The following is a 16455-nucleotide window of genomic DNA, read 5'->3' on the forward strand; positions in this document are numbered from 1 at the left end:
ACAGCTAAGACAGTTTGTCTCAGAAGCCAAAGGAAAGGCATTCCTGACTAAGCCGAGAAACGTTACTGGGATAAATTTGAAGATAGATGACTGTATGGGGACAAATAAAGTCTAGGGAGGCTATGCTTGCCATCATAAACGACCACGCCCACACTGTCCCATTTTCAGTGTAAACAGCTTGCCAGGACTCTCTGTGGGGAAAAAGTTTGCTGAATTGCCAAAGAGGAGAGGTGAAATCTCTCTTGGGCCTCTCCCTGGGAGTTCCTGTCCATTACTGTAATGCCTCTCTTTTTTGCTTTTTGGTCTTTTCTTTGACCTCCTTTCTTGCCTATCTATTAGATCCGTCATAGGAATCTAGTAGCTGTTGCAGGTCTTGCTTGGTCCTGGTGTACTTGTATTTACAGAGATTGTCACTTTATTTTTATTGTCTGCCTATCTCTGGACGGTGGTGTCCTTGCAAAATGCACAGATACTAATATTCATGTCCTTTCTTTGTAGTCAATTGCTCTCTACTGGTTATGTTCCAGCCTCATGGGCCTTTCACAGAACCTGTTGCTGCGTTCTCCTGGATTTCGCCAACTTTGCAGAATACCCTTGACCAAGTCAGATTCAAAGACTCCTTATAAAGACCTATTTGCTGCTTTTCATACCAAGTTCATTTCAAGAAAATGACATATTTTTCAATAATTTTGAAGCAGTTACAAGTGTCACTATCACCTTAATGTATTTATATTTAGAGATTCAGGTATGATTTAATTTGCCTTTATTTAAAATCATGAACTTCATGAACTGTTGTAGGTTGAGGTGTAATCCAGATATATTTGAAAATAATTAAAGTCTATCAAGTGCTAGAAATATAGTATGTTTAATTATAAGAGTATAAGAATGAAACCAAAATGTCTATCCCTGTTTGTAAAATTATACTTCTTAGGGGTGTCAGAACTTTGGAAAACAGATTTAGACACTAAATGATGTCAAATTATACCAGACTCTCCCACACATTAGAGCTTGGAAAATAAGAGAATCCAATGAAGTGATACTATAGACCTATCTGAGCACCCGATAAAAGGCTATGTATGATTTTCGATTCAGAACAATCCTAGGACTCATTAAATGGGAACTTCATTGACACCCCAGATGTCTTCCAGCATCTCCTGCTTAAGACATTTTATTCTAATGGAACATATATTGCTGTTGAGTTAATGTGTAGCTGAAAAAAAAAAGTACTTGAAATACATGCAATAGGGTAGTCCATGTATACAGCTACCTAATATGGTAGATAGTGTTGCTTCACAGCCCTGCTCTGAAAGAATATAAAAAGTGTACATTTCTTTTTCTGTAATTTAGGAAGTCTGGAATACAGGCTGTAGCACTATGTACTGCTAGAGCCCAAAGTGGAAAATCTTAAGCATTAAGTTTGTTTAGTCAAAGGAAGAAAATTAGAAGATGAGCTACCTATTGTGGACATGATTTTTAAACTCTTTATATTTAGAAGGGTTCAGTACTCTAATAGACTTAAACTATGATAGAGGTTTAACATAGGAAAAATCCGGTTGTTTACTTGCTTAATTCGGAAAGATGATGAAATTAACTCTGGTCTAGATATTTAGGAATAGGTTTGACAGGTATTTGAGATTATAAATTTTCATTGAATTAGAATATCGACCTGATTCTGAGAAACCTTATCATTCCATCTTGATGTTTTACAATGAAAATACAGGTGAAATTAATTAGTCATTTCTTTGAGCGATGTCTGTTAAATCTTTGTTGGCCTACTTAATGGATTATGAAATTTTTTTATTAAAAAAAATTTTTTTAGAGATGAGGTCTTGCTTTATCACCCAGGCTACTCTTGAACTCCTGGCCTCAAGCAGTCCTCTACCTCAGCTTCTGGATAGCTGGGATTACAAGCACAAGCCACCATGACCAACTGAAGTTTTTTAATATAAAAAATTTACTATAAAGAGAGGTAAGAATATTGGTTGCCACGTTCCTGTAGTTGTACCATTTAGTGGTACATGGTGGCAGTTAAGATTAGATTCTCTTTTCCTGGATTTCCCGTCCTGGTTTATGACAACCTTATTGAGACGACTGTTCTTTTCATTCATAGTGAAGAAATTGTACTTATGTACAGTGGATCTTTATTACTTTGTGGATTTCATATTTGTGAAGTTGCCTACTTGCTAAAATTTATTTCTAACCCCAAAATCAATATTTTCAGTAATTTTGAGATCATTCATGGACAAAGATTTGAGTCACCTGATACACATGTTCCTAACAGAAGTCAAACATGGTGGCACTCTGCCTTCTTTCAGCTCTCATACTATAAACAGTTATCCTTTTTGCAAACTATTTAGTGCCATGTTTTTCTCATTTCTGTGCTTTTTTCTTTGGTGATTCTACTGCTTAAAATGACTTTAAGTATACTTCTGAGGTGCTATGTAATGTTCCTAAGCTGAAGAAGGCTGTGATGTACCTTAAGGAAAAAATAAGTGTGTTAGATAAGCTTCATTTATGCATGAGTTATAGTGCTGTTGGCAGGGATTTTAGTGCTGTTCGATCAACAACATATTGTATTAATCTGTTGACAAAAATACCAAGGCTTGCAGGAACCTAACCCTGTGAGTGCCCTAGGAGCATTGGTTCACTAATTCAGTGTTTGTGGACTTTGTGAGACATAACTACCATGAGTAATGATAATTCACTTTATTTGTAACATGTATAATCAAGGAAGCAGAGGTAGAAATGGTTGTGCTGGTTATATATAGTATAAAGAGGAAAGGAAATTTGAGAAAAATTTTGGCAGTTACAACTTATCTCTGGAACAGCTTGGCACTTGCCATGTGTATTATTGTCTACTGATTTGAATATTTTTCTCATAATGAAATCAGGGAAATTAGTCTCCTTTCCCCACCTTGTCATTTTTTCGAGAAGGTAAGAGACAAATGCGTCCTGTGACTCCCTGTGATATTGTGAAATATATTTGGGCTTCCTCTTTGGTTCCTGAAATTCAGCTCCTAACACCATTGGAATCTGCAATCATAAGAGTATTTTTTGTATGCTAATGAGATGACTGGTGGTTAGGAGTGCTAGAAAGCTCCAGAATGATGGCCTGTCACCTGACAGACCAAGTCATGATTAGAGTGTCAAAGCTTTCAGCATCACCTCCCAACCTCTGGGGAAGAAGAAGAGCTGAAGGTTGAGCTGATCACCAATGGCCATTGATTTAATCAATCAAGCCTACTTAATCAATCTTTCATAAAATCCCGAAAGGACTGGGTTTGGAGAGCTTCCCAGTAGCTGAACATGTGGAGATTCCTGGAAGGTGGCATGTCCAGAGAGGCTATGGAATCTCCTCACCCTTTCCCATGTAACCTTGTCCTATGTGTCTCTTCTTTTTTTTTTTTTTTTTTTTTTTTTTTTTTTTTTTTTTTGAGACAGTGTCTCTGTTGCCTGGGTTAGAGTGCTGTGGCGTCAGCTTAGCTCACAGCAACTTCAAACTTCCTGGGCTCAAGCCATCCTCCTGCCTCAGCTTCCCAAGTACCTGGGACTACAGGCACGTGCCACCATGCCTATCTAATTTTTTTCTATATATTTTTAGTTGGCCAATTAATTTCTTTCTATTTTTAGTAGAAACGGGGTCTCGCTCTTGCTTAGGCTGGTTTCTAACTCCTGACCTTGAGCAATCCTCCTGCCTTAGCCTCCCAGAGTGCTAGGATTACAGGCGTGAACCACCTCGCCCAGACTATGCTTCTCTTCTGTCTGGCTTGTTCATCCATATTCTTTGTAATCTCCTTTATCATTAACTGGTAAACATAAGTAAAGCGTTTCCCTAAGTTCTATGAGCTGCTTTAGCAAATTAGTTAAACTCAAGGATGGGAGTCGGGGGTCATGGGAACCTCAATTTATAGCCATATCTGGAGCTTGTGATTGGCATCTGAAGTAGGAGATAGTTGTGGAAAGGAGCTTTCTACCTGTGGGATCTGACACTATCTGCAGGTAGGTAGGGTCAGAATTAGCAGACACCTAGCTGGTGTCTGTTTCAGAACTGGTTGCTTATGGGGAGAAATCACAAATTTTGGCGACCTTTATTAAGAGCTAGAGTAGAAAAAAAACGCGTTTGGTTTTTTCTTTTGCTCCTGTTTCAAATAAAGGAATCTCCTTTCATGTGTGTACTTTACCTTGTTTACTGTGATTCCCTTGATTTCAGAATGTATATTTGTATCCTTTTGTCCTGTTTTTTGTTTAGAGACAGGGTCTTGCTCAGTTGCTCAGGATAGAGTGCAGTGACTCAATCATAGCTCACTATAACCTTGAACCTCTGGGCTCAAGTGATCCTCCTTGCCTTAGCCTCATGAATAGCTGAGACTATAGGCACATGCCTCCATGCCCGACCAATACTTCTTTTCTGTTTTTTTTGTGTGTGTATGTGTAGATGGGGTCTCACTATGTAGTCCAGGCTGGTCTCAACCTCCTGGACTCAAGCAGTCCTCCTGCCTAAGCTTTGCAAAGTGCTGGGATTACTGGTGTGAGCCACGGTGCCCAGCTTATCTTTTTTCTAATGTATATTTTACCTAATTTCTTTTTTTTTTTTTTAATATTTTTTTTTTTTTTTGAGACAGAGTCTCACTTTGTTGTCCAGGCTAGAGTGAGTGCCGTGGCGTCAGCCTAGCTCACAGCAACCTCAAACTCCTGGGCTCAAGCAATCCTGCTGCCTCAGCCTCCCGAGTAGCTGGGACTACAGGCATGTGCCACCATGCCCGGCTAATTTTTTACATATATATATCAGTTGGCCAATTAATTTCTTTCTATTTATAGTAGAGACGGGGTCTTGCTCTTGCTCAGGCTGGTTTTGAACTCCTGACCTCGAGCAATCTGCCGCCTCGGCCTCCCAGAGCGCTAGGATTACAGGCGTGAGCCACCGCGCCCGGCCTATTTTACCTAATTTCTTATTGCTCTTCCATTGTCAAACTTTCAAACTTGAAATTGCTTTTCAGATATGTACAAGAAATTGGAGAGTACTAGGCCCTTCCTCCCAGATCCCAAAATAATTTCTGATAAAGTAGAGGGTAGCTGGGATCTTAGTATATGCTCATGTATAAACAAAACTGTGTGTTATAAACTGAGGCGAAGCAGTCGCCTGACTTCAGACTAGTAAATACTCTCTTCAGGCAGATTTTTTTAGTAAACACCAAGTTGTATTTCATAAAATTGCAACTCTATGGTCTTTGGTCTTATTTCCAAAACACTTTATCATAGTTTGTAACAGTTCCAGAACCTGAAGTCAGGGGAGGCAGGCTACTAAATTGCGGCAGCACACATGCTGTTAAGACCCTTTGACATACTCTAGCCTGTCTCCCCTCAAATGTTGAGGGACTCCTGTCAGAGTTCCGTCCTGGGCCATGCAGAGTTCAGGAAGACTTTTGTCTTCTCAGATGGGGACTAAAGTCAGTTTATGTTATCCTTCCTTATCCCATAAAGGGGATCTACTTTAACTGTGGGTCTTATATTTTTGTCTCTAGGTCAGATTCACTCTCTTATGAGTGCTTTTCATTTCAAGAAATCAGGAAGGGAGATAACTCTTGAATCAGTTTATAGCACATATACCATTATGATGCCCAAGCTCAAAAATATATTACTAGATGGAACTGGCATACATTAAATGACCCAAATTACTTTTTCCTGGGACCATCATGAGAGAAAACCTGAATAAATCCTATCCTGGTCAGGTGTCCTAAGTGAGAAGAAAGATGAGACTTAAAAGGGAAAAATGAAAACTTTTCATTGCCACCCTCATAGATAACACAGGAGAGGTTGCAAAACTGCATTAAGAACCTTGCAGGGAAAAGTCTTTGTAGTTACCTTTCAAAGCACTCAAGAGCCCAAGAACAGACCCTTACATCACAGAGGAGATCCTCTTAGACTATATTGCGGAAATTGTAGTTTGAAAAAAAAAAGTGCCCAAATAAACCTTAGTAACTAACTTCTGTATTTTTGTGCCTTTTCTTAAATAAATTATCCTTATGCCTTCATATTTAACTCCTCTGAGGATCCCAGAAGATTGCCTTTTTATTTCCTTCCTTCCTGCTTTCCTCCTTTTTTTAAGGAATCACTTCTTAAATTGCCTCAATATCAAATTAAGCCCTGGAAGCAGTAGGAATGCAGACCCTAGGAAAAAATGTAAAGAATGTGCAGTTACTACAGAGTGCAAACTTTGAAATTTCAGGCATAACATTTGAAACTAGGCAAGAATTTAGATTTCTCTATTAAAGCTAAATATTAAACCCTCATGTAAATATGATGTAAATCAGTGAATTATTATAAACAGTTGTGTCTCATGAGCTGGTTCTAGCAGGACCCAGATGATCTGAAAATTATTTGAACCCATAGAAACATTTCCATTTCAGCCTTACAGGTATCCTTTAAAGTTGTTATAACTGATAGTTTCTAGTTATCTTATTGTACTTTTTATGCATAGTGTGATTGTATTTTATGAAATCATTTGTCTTTGGGAAGTTGGAATTTCCCAAAGCTTTAGGAGTCATAGGTAATTTTATTTATCCAAAAATCATAACTAAAAGTTTCTGGAATTTTGTTTTTCTGTACTGTTTATACAACTAAAATAAGAACATATATTTGCCGGGCTTGGTGGCTTGCACCTGTAATCCCAGATACTTGGGAGGCAGAGGTGGGAGGATCGCTTGAGGCCAGGAGTTCAAGAGCAGCCTAGGCAACATTTTTTAGAGGCCGCGTCTCTGAGAAAAACGAAAAATAAAAAAATTAGCCAGGCGTGGTGTCACATCTATCGTTCTACTTACTTAGGAGGCTGAAACAGGACTATTGCTTGAGTTCAGGAACTCAAGGCTACAGTGAGCTATGATCAGGTGCCACTGTACTTCAGTCTGGGTGGCAGAGCAAGACCCTGTCTCTAAAAGAAAAAATATATTCACATATATATGAAAATATAAATAGCTATATATGTGTGTGTGTCAGAATTTGATACATGAACATTTCAAGCTAAGCCCTAAAAACCCTGAATTTACATGTATTCTTTGTTAATCATAAGGAATATGAAGGTACTAGATAATCTCCCTGATAACTTTAAGAAAGTGAAAAACCGCTAATGGAATCAAGCTAATGTTGATTGGGAGAATCCTTTAGATAGGTAAACTTTGGTTCTCTGGTTTGAATGTCTATTCCAAAACTCATGTTGAAACTTTATACCCAGTATTAAGTGGGTATTAGATGGCAATATTGAGAGGTGGGCCTTTAAAGGTAATTGGATCATGAGGGCTCTGCCCTCATGAATGGACTAACCCATTCGTGAATTAATACATTAATGAGTTCATGGATTAATGGGTTATGATCGGAGAGGGGCTGGTGGGAGGAGGAAAAGAGACCTGAGCAAACTAGCCATGTGATGCCCTGTGCTGCCTCAGGACTTTCTGCAGAGTCCCTACCAGCAGCAAGGCTCTCACCAGATGCAGCCCCTTAATCTTGGATTTCTCAGCCTCCATAAATATAAAAATAATTCATTTTCTTTATAAATGACCCAATTTCAGATATTGTGTTGTAAGCAACAGAAAGCAGTCTGAGACATTTGGTTAACAATACACAAGATTAGGCCAGGCGTAGTGGCTCACACCTGTAATCCTAGCACTCTGGGAGGCTGAGGCGGGTGGATTGTTCCAGGTCAGGAGTTCGAAACCAGCCTGAGCAAGAGTGAGAAACCATCTCTACTATAAATAGAAAGAAATTAATTGGCCAACTAATATATATAGAAAAAATTAGCTGGGCATGGTGGCACATGCCTGTAGTCCCAGCTACTTGGGAGGCTGAGGCAGCGGGATTGCTTGAGCCCAGGAGTTTGAGGTTGCTGTGAGCTAGGATGATGCCATGGCACTCACTCTAGCCTGGACAACAAAGCGAGTCTCTATCTCAAAAAAACCAAAAAACAATACACATGATTAAGTTGGTCTGGGAATCTTACAAAATTTTAAAAGTTCATAGCTTGGGAAAAGAAGCAAGATAAATTTAAAAAGCTTGCTTTTTAAAAAGCTTTGCTAAAGGATTTAGCATATTTTAAAAACAATTAGTGAATATATGAAAGTATATTTTACTTTTAGAAATAATAGGTGGAGAATTAATCAGCCCGAGAGCATGTATATGAATCTTGTGCTTAAAATTATATATTTAGTCATAGATGGATCACATAATTGCAAAATGAAATAGTGCAAAAGTTTGAAGACTGAGCCATTTGAGTGTTTTTCATCATCTCAGAGTAGAGTATATCCTTCTCTCTATTGGCAACAGAAAGCTACGATATTTTATGAGCTTAGAACTGTCTGCTGGCTAGGATGTCAACAAACAAAACAAACTGAAACTGAACCAAACTGTTCATCAGTTAAGGAGTAGCATGACCATAGGGAACTATTGGGTGACTTTTTTTTTTTTTTAAGTCTGGGCATAGTGTGAAATTGGGTAACTCTTGAACAAATTACCTTGACTGCACATCATTAGTAGAATTCAGTCTAAAAGCAAAAGGAATTATTAGAAAAAAAATTTTTTAAGTTGTCCAGCTAATTTGTTTCTGTTTTTTTTTTTAGTAGAGATGGGGTGTTGCTCTTGCTCAGGCTGGTATTAGAAAATTTTTAACTTTCTTCAGTAATTGCATTGCTCTTGTTAATATTGCATTATTATTTTTCAACTCTTTGTCAGGTAAAATAAATAATTATATTTGTTAGGTGAATTAGTTTGTGTTGCCATAACAACACAGATTGAGAGCATCAAGAGACTAGTTTATTAAAAGGCTTTGGGTCGACGCTAATTTCTACAATATTTTTTTTTTATTTGAGCATATTATGGGGTTACAAATGTTGTTAAGGTTACATATATTGCCCTTGCCTCTCCTCCCCCATTGAGTCAGAGCTTCCTGTGTGTCCATCCCACAGGTGGTGAGCATCGCACTCATTATGTATGTATATACCCATCCCTCCCCCCCCACCTGCCCGACACCAATAAATGTTTTTTTGTTTTTTTTTTTTAACATTTTGGTTACATTTTATATCTTTGCCTCTCTCCCCAGGATGGGTTAGAGGTATGCCCTTCCCTCCACAATGCTCACCACATCCCTCAGATGTGGGTCTACGCCCCCCAACCTCCAAATCCCTGGTGAACACTACCACCATTTGAGCACCATAGTGTTAGTACCAATTTGATGGCGAAAATTTCTACAATCTTAAAAAAATTTTTGAAAAAGATGTATTTTATAATATCTCCAGTAAGTATCTTCAGTAATATCTTTCTCTTGGTGGTATAAGCAACATAAAGGAATTTGTTATGGCAAAGTGAATTGAACACCTTCTAGAAAGGATTCACCATTCTAGATGCCATTAAGGACATTAGTAATTCATGAGAAGAGATCAAAATATGAACATTAGCAGAAGTTTGGAAGAAGTTGATTCCAATTCTTTTGTGTGACTTTGAGAGATTTAAGACTTCCTTGGAGGAAGGCAGTGCAGGTGTCGTGAAAATAACAGCAGAACTACAATTAGAAGTAGAGCCTGAAAATGTGACTGAATTGCTACAAACCCAGAAGAGTTGCTTCTTATGGCTTAGCAAGGAAATTGGTTTCTTTAGATGAACTATACTCCTGTAGGGGTGAAGGTACTGTGAACATTGTTGGAAATGAATGAATGAAAGAAAGTAGGTTATATGGCTCATGCTTTTGCAGACTGTATAAAAAGCATGGTGCCAGCATCTTCTCGTGAGGGCTTCAGGAAGTTTCCAGTCAAGGTGGAAGATAAAGGGGAACAGGTGTGTCACATGGCAAGAACGGGAGCAAAAGAGAAGAGGTGACGCCAGGCTCTAAACAACCAGCTTTCCTACGAACTAATAACAGTAGAACTCGTCTTTGAGAGGGCACGAAACCGTTCATGAGGGATCAAACCTCATGACCCAAACACCTCCCACCAGGCACCACCTCCAACACTGGGGGATTAATTATCAACATGAGATTTGAAGAGACCAAACATCCAAACCATACTACAGAGAAGTCTTTCTTGAAAGGAAGAGTCAATAGATGTGGCAAACTTCATTGTTGTCTTATTTGAAGAAGTTGCCCCAGCCACCCCATCATTCAGCAACCGTTACCAGCCTGATCCGTCAGCAGCCATCACCTTCAAGGGAAGACCCTCCACCAGCTAAAACACCATGACTTGCTGAAGGCTCAGATGATCATTAGCACGTTTTTAGCAATAAAGTATTTTTAAATTAAGGTATATACCTTTTTTATACAAAAGCTATTGCATACTTAGACTACAGTATAGTGTAAATGTAACTTTTACATGTGCTGGGAAACCAAAAGGTTTATGTGACTTGCTTTATTAGGATATTTGCTTAAATGTAGTTATCTGAAACTGAACTCAAAATATCTTTGACATATGCCTGTATGTGTTTTTATATATATATATATATATATATATATATATATATACACACACACACATTTATGTCATATGTGCAAATTTTATATGTTGATCAGTTGACGAAAATGTTGTAACTTGTAGGAGGCTTGTAGGACCCTAACCTTGTATTTTCCCTAGGAGCAATAGTTTTGTATTTGCTGATTTAGTGTTCCCAGTGACTGTAAAACAAAACTACCGGTATTGCAGTCATTCACAGCATAACAACATTTTGGTCAATGATAGACTGCATGTATTATTGTGGTCACATAAGATTTTAGTGAAGCTGAAAAATTTTTATCACCTAGTGATATAACCATCATAAGGTCATAGAACAAGGCATTATTCAAGTGTTTGTGGTGATGCTGGTATAAACAAACCTACTACTCTGCCAGTCATACAAAAGTACAGTCATACATTGCTTAACAACAGGGATATATTCTGAGATACGCATCCTTACGTAATTTCATCATTATGCAAACATCATAGAGTACCCTTACACAAACCTAGATGGTATAGCCTACTACATACCTAGGCTATAGGTTACAGCCTTATTGCTCTTAGGCTACAAACCTGCCACAGCATGTTACTATACTGAATACTGTAGGCAGTTGTAACACAATGGTAAGCTTTTGTGTATCTAAACATAGAAAAGGTACAGTAAATATTATGGTATAAAAAATTTTAAATAGTACACTTGTATAGGGCATTTAATTATGCAACTTGTGGAACTGGAAGTTGCTCTGGGTGAGTCACTGAGTGGGTGGTTAGTGAATGTGAAGGCCTAGGACATTACTGACCACTACTGTAGACTTTATAAACACTGTACACTTAGGCTATACAAAATTTATAAAAAAGTAACTGTGCTACAACATTACAACAGCTACAAAGTCACTAGACAGTAGGAATTTTTCAGCTCCATAATTTTCAGTCCCATAATAATTTTATGGGACCACCATTGTATTTGTGGTTTATTGTTGAGCAGAATGTTATGTGGCACATGACTGACTGTATAGCACATACAGTTATATACAGTGCATAATACTTGATAATAGTGATAAAAGATTGTTGTTGGCTTACATATTTACTATTTGTCATTATTTTAGAGGGTACCCCTTGTACTTAAAAATCTTGACTGTCAAACAACTTCAGGCAGGTCCTTCAGGAGGTATTCCAGAAGAAAACATTGTTATCAAAGCAGATGACAGCTCCATGCATGTTACTGCCCCTGAAGATCTTCCCGTAGAGCAAGATATGGAGGTGTAAGATGGTGATATTGAAAAGTTTATGAAGTAAACAAGTTAGAGTAGGCTAAGGTTAATCTATTATTGAAGAAAGAAATTTTTTAAAAATTTAATGTAGCCTACATGTACAGTGTTTATAAAGTCTGTGTTTGTGGAATCTACTTTTATCAATCTGAGACAAATGAAGACACCTGAACTTTGAAACATCTAGGATCTTTCAGGACGCCCCTACGAATGACTGTCTAGGGCTCTAGGGCAAAAGGGTGTATGTTACAATTAAGATTTCCCCTGCTTGAAGAAATTGTGGCATATGAAAATCCAAATTTAAAAGATAGAAGAATTAGAGGAGTCTGGACTCAACAACAGAAATTGTCCAGATTTTTAAACCTTTGGTTATGCTTCGTACATTAAAGATGTGTACAGAGATTTAGCAATACAAATACTCATTTTATATGGCCCAATCCCAGGATCTCTACACTGCTATTTCCTCTTCCCCAAATATCCATAGAGGTTAGCTTTCTTAAGGTCCAATGTCATCTTACAGGAATATCTTCCCTAAATGTCCTATATAAAATAGTGACAACCCAGTCACACATATTTCATAATACCCTCAACTCCCTACAGTTATTTTTTAGTGTAAATACTATCTGACATCTTCTGTATTTATTTGTGTATTGTCTATCTTCCCTTTCCCTACTGTTAAATAGGATTTTTTTAAATCCCTTTTTTTAAAACAGGATATTATAGGGCTACAAATATTTTGGTTACATGTAGTACATTTGCCTCACCAAAGCCAGTGCTACAAGCATGCCCTTCCCCCATACAGTGTGCTCCGCCTCCATTAGTTGTGAGTTTACCCACCCCCTAGTCCCACCCCCACCTGACTGGTACCCAGTGAGTATTACCACTATGTGAGCACCTTATGTTGGTCATTTAGTACCAATTTGATGGTGAGTACATGTGGTGCTTGTTTTTCCATTCTGGTGATACCTCACTTTGAAGAATGGGCTAAAGCTCTATCCAGGGTAATATAAGAGGTGCTAGATCACCATTTTTTGGAGTTGATTGGTATTCCATGGTATACTTATACCACACTTTATTAATCCAATCATGTATTGATGGGTACTTGGGTTGTTTCTACATCTTTGCGATTGTGAATTGTGCTGCCATAAACGTTTGAGTGCAGATGTCTTTATTATAGAATGTCTTTTTTCCTTTGGGTAGATGCCTAGTAGTGGGATTGCTGGATCAAATGATATTTTTATTTTTTAGCGCTTTGAGGTATCTCCAGATTTCTTTCTTTCTACAGGGATTGTACAAATTTGCAGTCCCACCAACATGTAAGAGTGTTTCAATCTCTCCATAAACAAGGATTTTATCTATTTTCATTAGCATATCCTTTACACATAGAATTGTGCCTGACACATAATAGGTACTCAAATATTTGTTGATTGAATAAAAATACGTAAGCTCCCCCCAAAATATTTATTTCAGTGTTGTGAAATTAGAAGCAATCTAAAGTTTCAAAAAAGCAATTAACTGATTGTTTCCTATCCCTATGATGTAATACTGTGTAGACATTAACAAGGATAGAGTTAAAGACATGGAAATATTTATGACATAATTAATGAGGAAAAGCAGATTATAAAATATATGCAATGATTCTATAAAAGCAAAAAAATGCTTACACAAAGGCTACACCACCAAATATTAACTGATATTTTCAAAATGTTAAAATTTTAGAGATTTTTATGGTCTTTTTTGTGATTTTAAGAATTTAAACATTTCTGTAGTGAAACCTATTACTTTTATCATCATAAAAAGTGTTGTTACACATATCTTTTCAGAAACATACCTATTTGGATAAAAAAAGCACCCATATAAATGGTTTCATCAAATAAGATCTTAAGTCTTTCTTGAATAATTGTAATTTTAAAGAATAGATATGGTAATTTAAGTGCTTACTTAAAGATTAAACTCACAATGATATCACTAAGAGTGAGGCCTACTAACAATTTATAGTGAAAACAAAATCTAATGTTGAGTCTTATTCTTTCAACATTTATAGATATTCTTGGTTGGAGTGTTTCACAGATAAAGTGTGTCTCATAAGTTTGGATAGTTATTGTAGCAGTGTTCAGGTGGGCTGCAGATATTTATAGTTCTGAGATTTTGCAGTGGCTGTTCACTGCTGCAGGGATCTCATTGCTCACCTGCAGGTTGCATGTTTTAAGCACATAGCCCAACACTGCCCACTGCTGGCTTATAAAAACAAAATATCAACAATAATAAAAGGCAACTATCTTACAGGCTTTATTACGCCTAAGACTTTCAAATTACAATAATTTTTTGTTACAGAGCTTTATAATTCATAAGGAGATGCTTTATGATGGAGAAACTTAGAAATAAAATAAATATCTTTATATCCCACAGCTAGACAGTGTTAAAGATGGAGCTAGAATCCAGGACTCTTGTGTTTCTAGCTAACATAAATATGATTTCTGCCAAACTGAGCTGCCTTCTAAATTAGGTTTCTCATATCTTAGAAGTCCAAGGTATTTTTCAAACATATTCCTCAATTGTAACTAAATTATGCACAGAAAGCTCATAGCTACTTATTATTTTCAACTTTCCCTTAACTTTCCATGGTGATTAGTAGTATACACAGACAGGCATTTGAATCTCAGGACTCTATTTACTCTAGTTAATGTTACACAGATGAGATGTGTATATGATTAATTTAAAACATCACCCAGATATTTTGTTGATGATATGATAATGCTGGCACATAAAAGGCTGAATCTTCTGAAAATGAACTCGTCGCTGACTGACAGCAATGGTAACCAGCAGGATCCAACATCACTTACTGCAGACATATTGTGACTGTTAAAATCGTATGGTATTTTCGTAGTTAAGGCTTGCCTGAAATTGTGGTTCCAGTTTCATTATCTACTGAAGCCCCAAAGTAGAATTGTGGCCTTTGTATTGTACACCTTTCTTGCTGTATAGGCAGCATGTGGAACCACAGAGATGTTAACAAATGAGATGGTAAGACAGATAAGTCTAACAATTTGACAGGATATGCATATTTTCATGCCTCCTTTTCATTTGGTCACCCTGAAACTATTTGGAGATGGGAGTAATTTACTTGATTAACTAATTTCCAAGTCTGTGACTAGAGGGAGAACTCAACTTGATTTTTGTTTTGTTTTGTTTTTTGAGACAGAGTCTCTGTTCCCCAGGCTACCGTGCCGTGGCATCAGCCTAGCTCACAGCAACCTCAAACTCCTGGACTAAAGCAATCCTCCTGCCTCAGCCTCCTGAGTAGCTGGGACTACAGGCATGTGCCACCATGCCCGGCTAATTTTTTCTATATATTTTTTGTTGTCCAGATAACTTCTTTCTATTTTTCGTAGAGATGGGCTCTCCCTCTTGCTCAGGCTGGTCACGAAACTTGATTTTGAGCAGACTCATATCAGAGTTCGTAGAAACCAAAGAGTCAGACGTGATTAATGCCTCTAGGTGGTGCCTGTGACCTATATATGGATTGAGCAGCTTTATATGTCAAAGCAGAGGTAGGACACGGAGAGGAAAATGGTCTTTTTCTGTGTTTTCAACTTAATCTTCACAACTCCACTTTATATATGAAGAAATAGGCTCAAGGAAAATTAGTTTTTTACCTAAGTCTTACAGCAACAAGCAGATCCATATATGCTTAACATTAAATGCCCAAGTTTCATTGATTTTCATGATGTGTGGTATTTTTATTAGAAATACATAATAATATCTTTTTACCATCTGGATTTAGCCATATTATTGCCTGTATATGTCTACCAATTCTCCTTAGTTCATTTTACCATGGCTGTGGTGAAAGGAGGGGCTCTTTAGAAGCACCAGGCAGTATGATTGGTGGAGGGAAATAAATAGAGATGAGCTGCATTTGTATGCAGATCAGTGTAGGGGTAGGGGAGCCGAGTCCAGCCAAGGACACATTGCATTTTTGGAATCATTCCCCAAGTGGAAAAATAGATGAAAATCCCTGAGTAACCTGTATTTACTAATATGACCACCAGGGGGCATTCAATGCTGTCAGATTGTGGTGGTAGTTCTTCCAGTAAAATAACAGCACCGCTGGTACAGAGCTGTAATTATCTTTTCTCTCTGTCTATTCGTTCTTCCTGAGAATGGATTCACTAGGTAGATATTTTGTTTTCTAATGTGTCTTGACTGCCAGTGCTTTAATAAGAGTCTATGGAAAGTAATCATTTCATGGGATTAGACTATATGTTATATAAGAAGTAGCACACTTGCTGCTTGCCTTGATCATTGCTTTTTAGGATAACTTTCTTAGAACTTTCCATTAAGATAATGCTGTAGGATGAACCTGCCACCTTGGTTCTCAGAGAACTTTCTTCTGAACTCTTATTCATTCATTCATTCATTCATACATTCATTTGAGACAGGGTCTCGCTTTCACCCAGGCTGCTGGAACATAATGGCACTATCATAGCTCACTGCAGCCTCAAAAATCCTGGGCTCAAGTGATCCTCCTGCCTCAGCCTCCGGAGTACCCAGGACTACAGGCATGTATCACTACACCTCACTAAATTTTTTTTTCTTTTAATTTGCAGACAGGATCTCGTTATGTTGTCCATGTCAGTCTCAAACTCCTGGCCTTAAGTGATCCTCCCACTTCTGCCTCCCAGAGTGCTAGGATCGCTGGCGTGAGCCACAGCGCCCAACCTCTT

At 37.7% G+C, this 16455-nt stretch overlaps 1 protein-coding gene across 10 annotated transcripts in view; it reads left to right on the plus strand.

The window, feature by feature from the left end:
- COX18 (cytochrome c oxidase assembly factor COX18) overlaps nt 1–16455 on the plus strand; it is a 182257-nt gene that overhangs the window by 8164 nt on the left and 157638 nt on the right. For 4 of the 10 annotated variants that reach the window (XM_012744972.3, XM_075997803.1, XM_012744982.2 and 1 more), the window contains one exon: nt 499–8543. The exons of the other annotated variants lie outside the window; for them this stretch is intronic. In XM_012744972.3, coding sequence (XP_012600426.2) covers nt 499–672 — 174 coding nt within the window. In that variant the 3' untranslated portion in view covers nt 673–8543. Of the gene's footprint in view, nt 1–498; nt 8544–16455 lie in introns of those variants that run through there. 10 annotated transcript variants of the gene reach the window in all.

Source organism: Microcebus murinus, chromosome 26, assembly GCF_040939455.1.
Source record: "Microcebus murinus isolate Inina chromosome 26, M.murinus_Inina_mat1.0, whole genome shotgun sequence".
In the NCBI taxonomy this organism is placed as follows: domain Eukaryota; kingdom Metazoa; phylum Chordata; class Mammalia; order Primates; family Cheirogaleidae; genus Microcebus; species Microcebus murinus.